The following is an 11,146-nucleotide window of genomic DNA, read 5'->3' as shown; positions in this document are numbered from 1 at the left end:
CGTGGTGGTGTGCAAGGATCATGTTGCAAAGCGCTAAACTCGGCACTATCACCTACATCAGCCCCTCCTCCTCACTCTCTCTCTCTCTCTCTCTCTAACTCTCTCACCACACACACACACACACACACACACACACACACACACACACACACGTCCCGGCTGAAGTAATGAACGAAGCATAATTAATAGAGCCTATGACAATTCATTTTGGGGTTACTTTTACACATAATATTCAGGCTTGCTGTTTTTAAGGGTTTGAGTGTACAGGTGACTTTAAATAGTGTATGTTCTCTATGTATACTGGGTGGGATTTCCTTATAACCTCCTCAAAGACACATTTTCATTTCCTTGTGATAGATAAAATATCTTTGCTCATTACGATAGCACAGTATATTAGTATTTTATAAATCATAATTGTATACTTAAATATAAATGTGTATATTTATGTGTGTTTAGGTTGTCACATAATGGACATAAAGCACATTTATGCTGCCCAAATTAGCCTAATTATTTTGGCCTAAATATAACCTATATAGGCTACTGTGTACATACCAGTGACAAATTTAAGGAAAACATACAGTGGTGGATGAAGAACTCGTCTAAAGTTCTGAATTGAAAATGTTACTTAAGTAAAAGTACAAGTATTATCAGCAAAATGTACTTAAAGCCATCAAAAGTATCAGATTATGTTGTATTATTATAGTATCTTATGTTGTTTGTTTCTATTACTAACAAATACATGTGAGGACATGTTAATGTTGTTTAATGTTTATCGATGTGGAGCCAATTTGAGATACTTTGGGTAGAGTAATTAGAGTAATACTAATAATACTGTATCATATTATATTATATATAAGTCTACACTTATTAGCACATTTCATACAAAGAGCATAACACATTTTTAAAGAAATTCAAAAAATAATATTTCAAGAAATTTAAACACGTCAGATCTGGTGACTGTGAAGGCCACAGCATATGATTCACATCATTTTCATACTCATCAAACCATTCAGTGACCCCTCGTGGGAAGGGATGGAGGCGTTGTCATCCTAGAAGAGACCATTCCCAGCAGGATAGAAATGTGTCATCATAGGATAAAAGTGATCACTCAGAACAACTTTGAAGTGATTGTCAGTGACCCTTCACTCTAAGGGGACAAGTAGGTCCAAAATACCCCCCACAGTATGGGTCAAGCATTCAGGTCTGTATACTGTTCTCGCCCACTTGTCTAGAATCAAGTGAAAAATTATTCATCTGGCCATATCACTTTTTCCACATCTTTGTAGACTAGTGCCCATGATTTTTGCACTACCAAATTCTCAAATATGCTTTCATCTATGTAATGAAGGGTATTTATACCCAGCACCTACTATAAAATCCTTCTCTATGTAATTGTTGACAGACTGTTCTTACGGACAGTCTGAGCACGCCCTGCTTTGACATTCTCAGTTACCTGAGGAAGAGTTACTCTCTTCTTTATACACATCACACAAATGCACAAATCATCATTGCCAACCACAATTTCTGACCACATTTATTGATGTCTATGTGTCTTCCCCATAGATCTAAACACAGGTGTCACTTTTTACACTGTTCCTATTGAAACACCAGCCACTTGAGCGGTCTTTGTGACTGTAGCTCCTGCCACCTGTACCCCAACAATGAACCCTCTTTCAAAGTGACTTAGATCTTTTCCTTTTGCCATCTTGATAACAATCAGAATCAAATAGGCCTGTTCAGCATGTTTTACCTGCCACAGATGATTGGATGTTACTTACATAATTGTACCATGCAGTCCATACTGTGTGGAAGTAGGTACTGTACCTCTTTTTAATAAATCTTTAATAAGGCAAGTAACCCTCCTGCTGTCATTTAATGTTGCCTCTCTCTGAAAGTGAGGCAGGATCAGTCCCTCCCATAATATTAATATAATAGTTTAAAACAAATGAATATGTTATCCACCAAAATAAGACAAATACAGCCTATATAAGAAGAGACAAAATAACACATTGATTTTTGACTAAGCTGTGAATATTATGTTTTCTACTAGCCTAATTCACCCTACACACACACACGTACGTATGTATGTATGTATGTGTGTATGTAGTATGGACACACATATAGCCTACATATAAATATGGTAAACTTTTATTTATACTTGAGAGATCATTGAGGGTGACTCATTTACAATGACAGCGAAAAAAATGATGCAGACAGAAAAGGAAAACAACAGCAAAAATATAAAATAGAATAAAATCAAAGAGAAAAATTATAATAATTACATTTAAAAAAATGTATTAATACAGAAATCGGCAATCCCAGTGGGTTACAAACATATTTAAAAGAAGACAAAAAGAAAAGAAAAAAACGCTACTTTTATTTTACTCAGGCATCAAACGGTCAGCTTTATCTTACTAACAGAAACATCTGGGGTCCTTTCACTTCACGTGTGCGTATGCCATCGTGAGGAAACCATGCCGAAGTCAAAGAGAGACAAGAAAAGTAAGCAATACATGTTTTAACTGTGATATTAACAAATACAGTAAGCGTTTAAGCCTTTTTAATTGAAGCTAACATTAGCTTCAGTGGTAAATAGCACACAGACAGACGGGAGATGAACCAGTCTGCTTATATTAGTTGAACTCAGAGCTAACTCACTCACTGACTTTGTTTTCGCATTTTCCCTCAGTTTCATTAACAAAAACAGCCAAAAAGGGGCTGGAGTCCAAACAGAAACTCATCGAGGAGGTGAGTGATTTCTTCTCTGGTTTGATGCTCTAAAAACCTGCGTGATGTTATCAAATGTGTCATGAAGCTGGTTCATACGGAAGCTGAGAAAGGCCATGCTGGCAATCTTATTTTAAGTTTCTAACGGGTGGAGCTCATTCTCATCTGTTCATTCCTGTCTTTTTCTCTTCATGTCTGATAGCTAAATTATTTAGATGAGGACTTGGGTTCAAATCTGTCATGTTTCCTGTACTATAGGTCTATTAACATATATTGCCTTTATTACATATCTCATCATATTCTGACTAGGAATTAATCAACCTGCCATTTGGTTGTGATACAGATGTCATTATTAAAGGTGCTGTTCATGTTTGTGGGTTTTTCTTGACCTGACATTTCCAGGTTAAATCAGTTGCTACAGTTCACCATGTAAGCAAGCTGTCATGGCACTAATGATCTCTGATAAACCTCATAATTAATTAGAGGAAACAACCATTTGTTGTGATAATATGTGGATTGTCTCAAGATGATGAAGCTTGTTTTCTCAAGATGGCACAGCAGGCTTTCTTGGCTTCTATCACTCTAAACTAATTCACCTGTGTGTGTGTGTGTGTGTGTGTGTGTGTGTGTTTTTTTTCTAGTTTCGGAAATGTGTGGACACCTACAGACACTTGTTTATTTTCTCTGTGGCGAATATGAGGAATAACAAACTGAAAGACATCAGGACAGCATGGAAACACAGCAGGTGACATACTTAAAATAGCAATTTGACTTGACATCTCAGTAAGTTTAAAGGACAGCTTCATGCTTCACAATTCTGTCTTAAAACAGCTGTGTGGTGCCCAAATGAACATTGAAACATGTTTATCTTGCCATAATCATTCCTCCTGCTCATACTGGCCATGAGAAGATCTCTTCATAATGCGCAGACAATGCAAGTGATGGGGGCCAAAATCTACAAGCAACCTTCTGTACAAAAATGAGTTTATCTGAAGCTAATATGAAGCTTCAGTTATCTTGATTAGTCAAATCAAGTAAATATCTTTCAGTGCCACGCTTCCTCTTTTTATTATACTGCAGCTCTACAGGGAAACACTGTCAGAGGAAACACAAAGAGGGAATTTCATGCTAAAAAGACTGTAAATGTGGCAGACATCCAATTGACAAAGGTAGACTAGTCTCATTTGAGCTTCAGACAAAACTTTAAATGCATTTTTGTACAAAATGACTGTGGTCACACTATGGACTTTGGCCCCCATCACTGACATTGAAAGTGCATTTTTAAGAAGATCCTTTAATATCCAGTATAAACAGGAGAAACAATAACAGCAAGGAACACCTCTTTCAGTGTTCATATAGACACCTGACAACTATAATCTTTGCTCCACAGATTCTTTTTTGGCAAAAATAAAGTCATGATGGTCGCCATGGGTAAAGGAGAAACAGACGAATACAAGGATAATTTGCACAAGGTAGGGAAGATCTGAAGTGCAGTGTTAGAAAATATCATGATAACCATAATATATTGCAAAGACTTAAATTTCTTTATTTCCTTTTGTTAATATGCAGGTCAGCAAGCATCTACGAGGAGAAGTGGGTGTGTTATTCACAAATAAAACAAAGGATGAAGTACAAGAGTAAGTAAGGCTTCACTTAATGCAGCATTGTTGAGGGGACATCCCAAATAATGTTCATCAGTTGTCTAAATGATGTTCTCTATTCACAGGTATTTCAGTCATTTCAAAGAGATGGATTATGCGCGGGCAGGCAACCAGGCACAGATGAACATAACTCTGGATGAGGGACCCCTGGATCAGTTCCCTCACTCAATGGAGCCTCAGTTGAGGCAATTAGGCCTCCCCACTGCCCTTAAGAAAGGTAAGATTAAGTATTGAATGCAAAGAAAAATGAAAGCCGTCATTTTATAGGATGAGTTCACAATCCTTAAAGTCCAGTCTCTCCCCCTCTATTCGCATTGCTGCAGCAGAATTCAGTGCCTTTACTAATATTTTTGCATGATCATTAATATCAATGGGCAGCTCATGATTTTTACTCTCACACTGTGCAAGCACAACACCAACCTACATTATTATGGAATTGTTCTGAGTTGAATAGTGCATCAAATCCCACAATCATCTTTCTTCTCATTCTTCAAAGGACCTCTATGTGAAAGGTGCTGTTATAAGAGTAGCGTAGCTCCATTATGCAATAAGGCAGTGTGTGTAGTGAATGTAGGTTTTCTTTTTCATATAAATTGGGTTTGACAATTAATCGTCACATTTTTATCTATTGTTATCCAAGGAGTGGTGACACTGCTGAAGGACTATGAAGTGTGTAAGGAAGGGGACACGCTAACTCCTGAGCAGGCTCGTATTCTGGTGAGTTCTTGGCTGTTTCACTTCAGAAGCTGTCGCCATTGACACACAGTATTGTGTTGGAGACGACTGACTGTTTTTCTTTTTTGTCCACAGAAACTCTTTGGCACTGAGATGGCAGAGTTCAAGGTGGAGATCAAATGCATGTGGAACTCAGAAACAGGCGCGTTTGACAACTTTGCCAGCGAGGAAGAGTCCATGCAGGATAATGATGAGGAAGATGATGGTGATGATGATGAATGAATGAATGTCGATGTAATAAATGTTACTTTTAATGTCCATTTGTTTAAAGCTGACTCCAGAAAAGGTTATTTTATTCTTGTAAAAATATCAAATTCTCATTGTTTACATTTATACATTAAGGATGAAGTACTCTTATGCATTAACGGTCTCCAGTGTATTCATTCATAAGAAAGTGTAAAGTAAATTTAATTAAATTAAAAAGTAGGTAACTAAGGGGAAATGGCCTTCAGCAGATCTTATCTCTGTATAAACGTGCGTAACATCTGTATGGTCTGTTATGGAGATTTTAGCGGAAGTAGTTTGGACATTCATGGGCCACAAGATTCCAGGCTTCATTGAAGGCGTTGACCACTCTCTCATCCAGAGGACCCTCCTCTGCACACGTCAAGTTTTGCTGAAGTTGTTCCATGCTCGACATGCCAATAATGACTCCATCTCCAAGATCACCCTGAAACAACACAAAGACACAGTCAAAGACCGAAATGATGCTGTCAAGCCATCAGACATTCACTCAACCACTGTCAGAGGGTCCAGTAGGTAGACATGAACAAGTTATGAATTCTACAAATGGCCAATTGATGTGAGGCAATTATCTAAAATACCCCTTCCCCAACAATGTGGCCTCAATCAATCTTTCCTCCGTAAATACATAAACATTTAAAACATTGTGCAGACAATAACTAAATTCTCCTCATGAGCTTAAATTCTTGATAATCTCATACTGTATATTGTAATCTTGCCATAACCATTCACAAAACTTCACAAGAACTCTCCTGTCACTGCAGCTATCCATGCACAGCAGGTACCTTCAGTTTTGAGTGGTGGTACATCCAGCGCATAGCAGCAGAAGTCAGAGTGGGTTTGTCTGATCCGTACACTGTCTCCAAGGCTTTCAGAACCACCTCGATCGCCTCAAAATGACTCTGATTCCAGTATCTGACACAACAGGAGGACAGTCATAATATCCTAATGTGTTTAATCAACAAACAGCAGTGCAGAAACACATATCTTACTACCAACAATATCAAATAAATCATATTATTATGGAGGAACATTTTCAAAAGCTAACTGCTAGTATTTCACCTGTCTCTGTATGCTGCGGCCCAGTTGTTACCAAAGAATCGTCCTGCAGGCTGGGATCCATCTTTATCTTGATAATGATACTTTCCAGTCAGAAGGCCACCTGGGAAAAAGCGGAGTCAGAATTTAAGCTTCAGTTATTTAGGCTCTTACTCTGTGTACTTTAACATGACATTTTGGAAAATAAGTCAGTTAATGTAAAATCAGGAGGTCATACATCTTTACAGGATATCTTAAACCAAAGTATTGGTAAAATCGAAATTTTTGATGGATGGTAAGTCCAAGTGTCACTAGTGTGTTAGAGTTAGGTTAGGTAGGTGAACTATTACAATTCATCCAGAGAGAGAGATGGACGAGTGTACCAAATTACAATTAATTCAATAGTTTTTGACACATTTCACTCCAAACCACCAATACCATGGTGGTGCTAGAGGAAAAACAAAGGATTACCAGAGTCATATGGATTCATCTTCTGCGGACCATGAATCTCTGTACAAAATGTAATGCCAACCCATCCAATAGTTGATATTTTATCTGGACCAGATTTTTGGACCAATCAACCATTCACAGAGCCCTTAGCATTGCTTAAAACAACATGATGTGTGTTCAGGACACAAGTTGAACATTATCCTCTCAATCAGTGACACACATGAAACTAGGTGCAAGGTGCACCACAAAAGGTGGATAAAGGGTACCTGCTAGAGGATTATATGCATAGAACCTCATTCCATGGTATCTCAGACATGGCAGCAGCTCTGTCTCAACCTGTCTGGTAGTGGCATTGTACATCCCCTGTGGAAAGGTTGTAAAACTCTAAATTAGGGGCTTATTATAGTCAAAGAGATCAAATCCAACTTAAGTATGGTAAGCAAAGAAAGAAACACAAAATAAAGGTTAAAGCTTTGGGACCACCTTGTGTTTCTCTATGGTATAAAGGAGGCTTAAAAACTGTTTATTTGCTTGATACAGCAATTAAAGATATGTGGTTGCACAATTTTTTGTCTCAACATGAAAATGGGATTATTAACACAGTCATTAAATACAGGGATACAACATCGATACAATTTATTGAACAACTGTTCAATTCTGAAATGAAAAATATTGACTATATGGTTGTTTTAAAAAATGCCAGATTACCTGATAGACAGTGGGGACGATCCAGTTGTTGTGTCTACAGATGCACACTATTTCAGCAACTTCCCAGGATGCATAGTTTGATAAACCAAACTCCTTGAATTTTCCCTGAGGGCGATATTTTAATAATGCATCATAGTTTAATGAAACATTGTAAAGTAAGCAGACAGCATTTCAACATGATAGGTACAGTATAATCAGCTCTTATCATTTATATAAATTGTGTATAATGGTTTAGTCATCTTTTTAATGTGTTACGTTACAGGAAAGATTTCAACAACATGTGGTCTGGTCTCCTAACCTCTTTGTGGAGTTCATTACAGGCCCTGAGAGTATCCTGGATGGGATTGTTGTGGTCAGGGGCATGGAGGTAGAAAAGGTCTACACAATCAGTCCCCAGTCTCTGAAGGGAGGTTTCCAGCTGGGAGCGTACACTCTCTGGCTTCAGCGTCTTCCCATCCCAGGGGTTAGCCTTTGTAGCTATGCTCACTGTCATACAGAAACAGTAATTGGTAAGTAAGTAAGCTTGTTATTTACAGGTTTTATTTTTGCAAACCCAAACTTAAAATCAAACTTAAAAGTGGTGAGAGTGTATTTTCTGATTTAAAAGATAGGGATTTGTACTTGATTTGATATTTTCATGACAGTTGTCTGTCTGGCTTTGGCAACTGATATTAAGAGTCTGGACTTGCCTTAGGGTTATTCAGTCTAGTCAAAAGTCATATTCATAATATACTTTTTACATCATTCTGACAATATACTGAATCAATATATCCAGACCCACAAATATACATCTTTAACAAAGCAAATGTGCTATGTTAACAGGTAAAGCACTGGGCTCACTCTAGCCCACTGTGTAGAGAAGTGTCAATTTAGCCCATGTATTGTCAAATGAGCTGGTTCTGGTCTGCAGAGATAATCATGTGAGTCCTGAATAGCTGAGGACAGGTGCAGTGGGTTTTTCCATAATTGGATAAACTTATTTGTCAGGGACCTTGTGAAAAAAATCTAAACAGCAAAAAAAATTGCCAATACAGCTGACGTAATAGCACGAGCAAATAATAGACAGGACATCACACTTGGAAAAGTCATATTTAATTGTCTGGATAGACCTGTTTGAGGCTCTTTGGCAAAAATTTGCATACAAGTTGCCATTTAATACACTGCACACAGCACTAGAGTGCAGCTTTACTATATGTCTAGAGACCGAGAAGCTAAACCTAACTTTCACCAGTTTTTCTGTCAACTTGTTTATAGTTGATTTGAACATATTTTATTACAGAATGTGCCCTATATAAGCACGATATTAACTAAGAGACTAAAACTTAAGTAGATTTTAACCACACAAGTGCTAGAATTAATAACAGATGTGCAATCAAAATGTAACACTGAACCCTGGTTATCCAGACCTGTACATAAAACTGACATGTGTGCTTAACACATTGCAACATGGGAAATGTAGGATCCATTGTGTCTGGGGCCTTATCCATACTACAGACTAAAAGCAAGCATATCTCTGCCTCCACTGATCTGATTTTGATCTTATTCTTAATGCAATCCGTCACTTTTGAGTTTTTGTACTTTACTGAAGTGAGACATTAAATCACTGTAGCACCACTTGTTTTATATAATAGCTTTTAGAGCACAGGGATTTATCATACAAGACCTTATAAATCTGCTGGTAGTTACCCAGCTCTGTGTTTTGATTTGTGTGCACATATTCTTGTATTTACTTGTCAAACATTACAATGCATTTATTGCTTACATGGTGTGTGTGTCTGTCATAGGTTACTTTTAGAGACCATTTTTAGACATTGGACCACTTAATTGGGGATGGCTTGTGCAACTAGGGCCAAAAGCTGTGTGCCCAATGGGAACAAAGCAGGTTTTTGTGTCAGCGGTTAAGGGCAGGGTTAGTGTAAGGTTATGGTAAGGGTAGAGATGATGGTTAGGGTTATGGTTAGTCTCCAGAAAATGAATGCAATTCTATGTAATGTCCTGACAACTAACCATATTCTGATATGTGTGTGTTTGTGTGACGGACTGGTGTAACTTTTTAGACCCAGCAATCTGTGTTTGTTTAGTGCTGGTTTGTCACTTTGTGTATGTTTTAATTGTGACCCAACGGGCAAGAGACTGCAGATATAGGGTAAGTCTGGTTCATTATATCAACATTTAATGTGTAAATTAAAGTCCTACACAGTCCCAAACTTTTAAAATATCATTTCATTTTACTTGTAATAAAAGCCATGAAAAAGTGATCAAAACACTTCCCAGACCTATTAGAGGGGGGCTTTACTTTGCTCATTTTTGGTACCCATTGTGATCACATGTAATATAAATTACATAGGATGGTTATTAGCAGTGGTTGTCAAAGTGGGGTTCAGAGCCCCTAGGGGTCCTTAAAGGGGGTTCCATTGGGTCCCCAGCAAAAAGGGGAAGAAAGTTTTTCGCTATATTTCCATTTTTAAGTAACATGATGACATAATGCATTACTGTTTTGTTCATGACTTTCATACACTTTCTGAAATAAAACATGTAAAAGCTAAACTCTTATCAGATGGGGGACAAAATCTTATCAAAGGGGGTCAAGTCAAGTGGTCTAAAATGTGTCAGTTTAGGGGTGCTCAACGTAAACAAGTTTGAGAGCCACTGGTTAGGCCTACCTACTGGCTAACTAGATAGTTCAGTGTTTCTGGTCTCTAACATGACCACCAGCTGTACCTGATTTAGGAAGCTTCATGCCTCCTATGACGACCTCTGACTTCCCGTCCGCGTACATGAAGGCTGTGTCCACCTGGTTGTGTCCCCTCGCCAGGAACGCCTGCACCATCTCCAGGCTCTGGCCGGCGTCGGCTCGGCCGCCAAACGCCATCGTCCCGAGCAGGGAAACCGGCCGCTTAGCTAGAGACGACGACATGTTTCGACGAGCTGCAATTCCTGCAAACCTCGGCAACTGTGTGAGCACGTCTGTAATAAAGTGTCGCTGTTTCAATGCGCACAGTCCCGCTGTTATTACACTCCGCATGCTACAGTACAGCAGTGTGCAGCAGAGAGGGGGCAAAGGTCGGTTTGGTAATTAGGGAGCGTCGTAAAGTTACTTAACCGGGTTAAAACGGAGACTGCGCTCTTTTGTTGAATAGCAGGACAGCTGCTTGGCTAATTGATTATATATTAGTTGAGGCAGTGCAAAGTTCGTTTGCTGTGACCACTTCCTGTTGTTTTAAACATGTATGTTAATAATTGTTCAGTTGTCTTCGTTGCATCATCTGTAGAACTCTTAATATTAGAGCTGGATGTGCCGTGCAGTTCCTACTTTCAATCACAAGGTGTCAGCAAATCACCACAAACATAAAGGTCTTCATGGTTTCCTCCTGCCTCCAGGGCTCAGGCAAATAGTCCAAATTACCCACATGGCATGTGATTGACTTTATGATAAGTGAAAGTGATTTCTTTTTTATTTGGATTTCAATGGTCCATTAGCTAAATCTGGTGTAAAAGTCAAACTAGCCTATATCAATTTCACCGCATCCTAATTTAATTCTCATCCTACCAACATATTTAACATACAGTACAAGGACTACTGA

General features: G+C 38.4%; 2 protein-coding genes across 2 annotated transcripts; one reads left to right on the top strand and one right to left on the bottom strand.

The window, feature by feature from the left end:
- The first annotated feature begins 2,457 nt into the window (after positions 1 to 2,457).
- mrto4 (MRT4 homolog, ribosome maturation factor) lies at positions 2,458 to 5,383 on the top strand. The gene is made up of 8 exons (XM_053315223.1): positions 2,458 to 2,502; positions 2,690 to 2,748; positions 3,369 to 3,472; positions 4,118 to 4,199; positions 4,297 to 4,364; positions 4,454 to 4,605; positions 5,029 to 5,105; positions 5,199 to 5,383. The coding sequence occupies exons 1-8, from the start codon at positions 2,475 to 2,477 to the stop codon at positions 5,343 to 5,345; spliced, it is 717 nt and encodes a 238-aa protein (XP_053171198.1). The 5' UTR covers positions 2,458 to 2,474; the 3' UTR covers positions 5,346 to 5,383.
- On the bottom strand, positions 5,362 to 10,731 carry akr7a3 (aldo-keto reductase family 7, member A3 (aflatoxin aldehyde reductase)). The gene is made up of 7 exons (XM_053315222.1): positions 10,284 to 10,731; positions 7,861 to 8,048; positions 7,563 to 7,667; positions 7,121 to 7,217; positions 6,429 to 6,528; positions 6,152 to 6,281; positions 5,362 to 5,793 (listed from the first exon to the last, which is right to left on the bottom strand). Exons 1-7 carry the CDS (start codon positions 10,585 to 10,587, stop codon positions 5,632 to 5,634), a joined length of 1,086 nt encoding a protein of 361 aa, XP_053171197.1. The 5' UTR covers positions 10,588 to 10,731; the 3' UTR covers positions 5,362 to 5,631.
- Positions 10,732 to 11,146: the final 415 nt, after the last annotated feature.

The sequence above is a fragment of the Scomber japonicus genome, chromosome 3 (assembly GCF_027409825.1).
Source record: "Scomber japonicus isolate fScoJap1 chromosome 3, fScoJap1.pri, whole genome shotgun sequence".
Classification (NCBI taxonomy): Eukaryota; Metazoa; Chordata; class Actinopteri; order Scombriformes; family Scombridae; genus Scomber; species Scomber japonicus.
Note: the sequence above shows the minus strand (reverse complement) of the source record. Positions and strands in the feature narration are given on the sequence as shown.

Excerpts from the sequence above, each read along its gene's own strand:
- mrto4 (XM_053315223.1), top strand. The coding sequence starts at position 2,475 with ATGCCGAAGTCAAAGAGAGACAAGAAAA. Across the intron at positions 3,473-4,117 it reads ACAGCATGGAAACACAGCAG|ATTCTTTTTTGGCAAAAATA; the intron begins GTGACATACTTA and ends TTTGCTCCACAG. Across the intron at positions 4,365-4,453 it reads ACAAAGGATGAAGTACAAGA|GTATTTCAGTCATTTCAAAG; the intron begins GTAAGTAAGGCT and ends CTCTATTCACAG.
- akr7a3 (XM_053315222.1), bottom strand. The coding sequence starts at position 10,587 with ATGCGGAGTGTAATAACAGCGGGACTGTGCGCATTGAAACAGCGACAC. Across the intron at positions 8,049-10,283 it reads CATGAAGCTTCCTAAATCAG|TGAGCATAGCTACAAAGGCT; the intron begins GTACAGCTGGTG and ends TCTGTATGACAG. Across the intron at positions 7,218-7,562 it reads TCGTCCCCACTGTCTATCAG|GGGATGTACAATGCCACTAC; the intron begins GTAATCTGGCAT and ends ACCTTTCCACAG.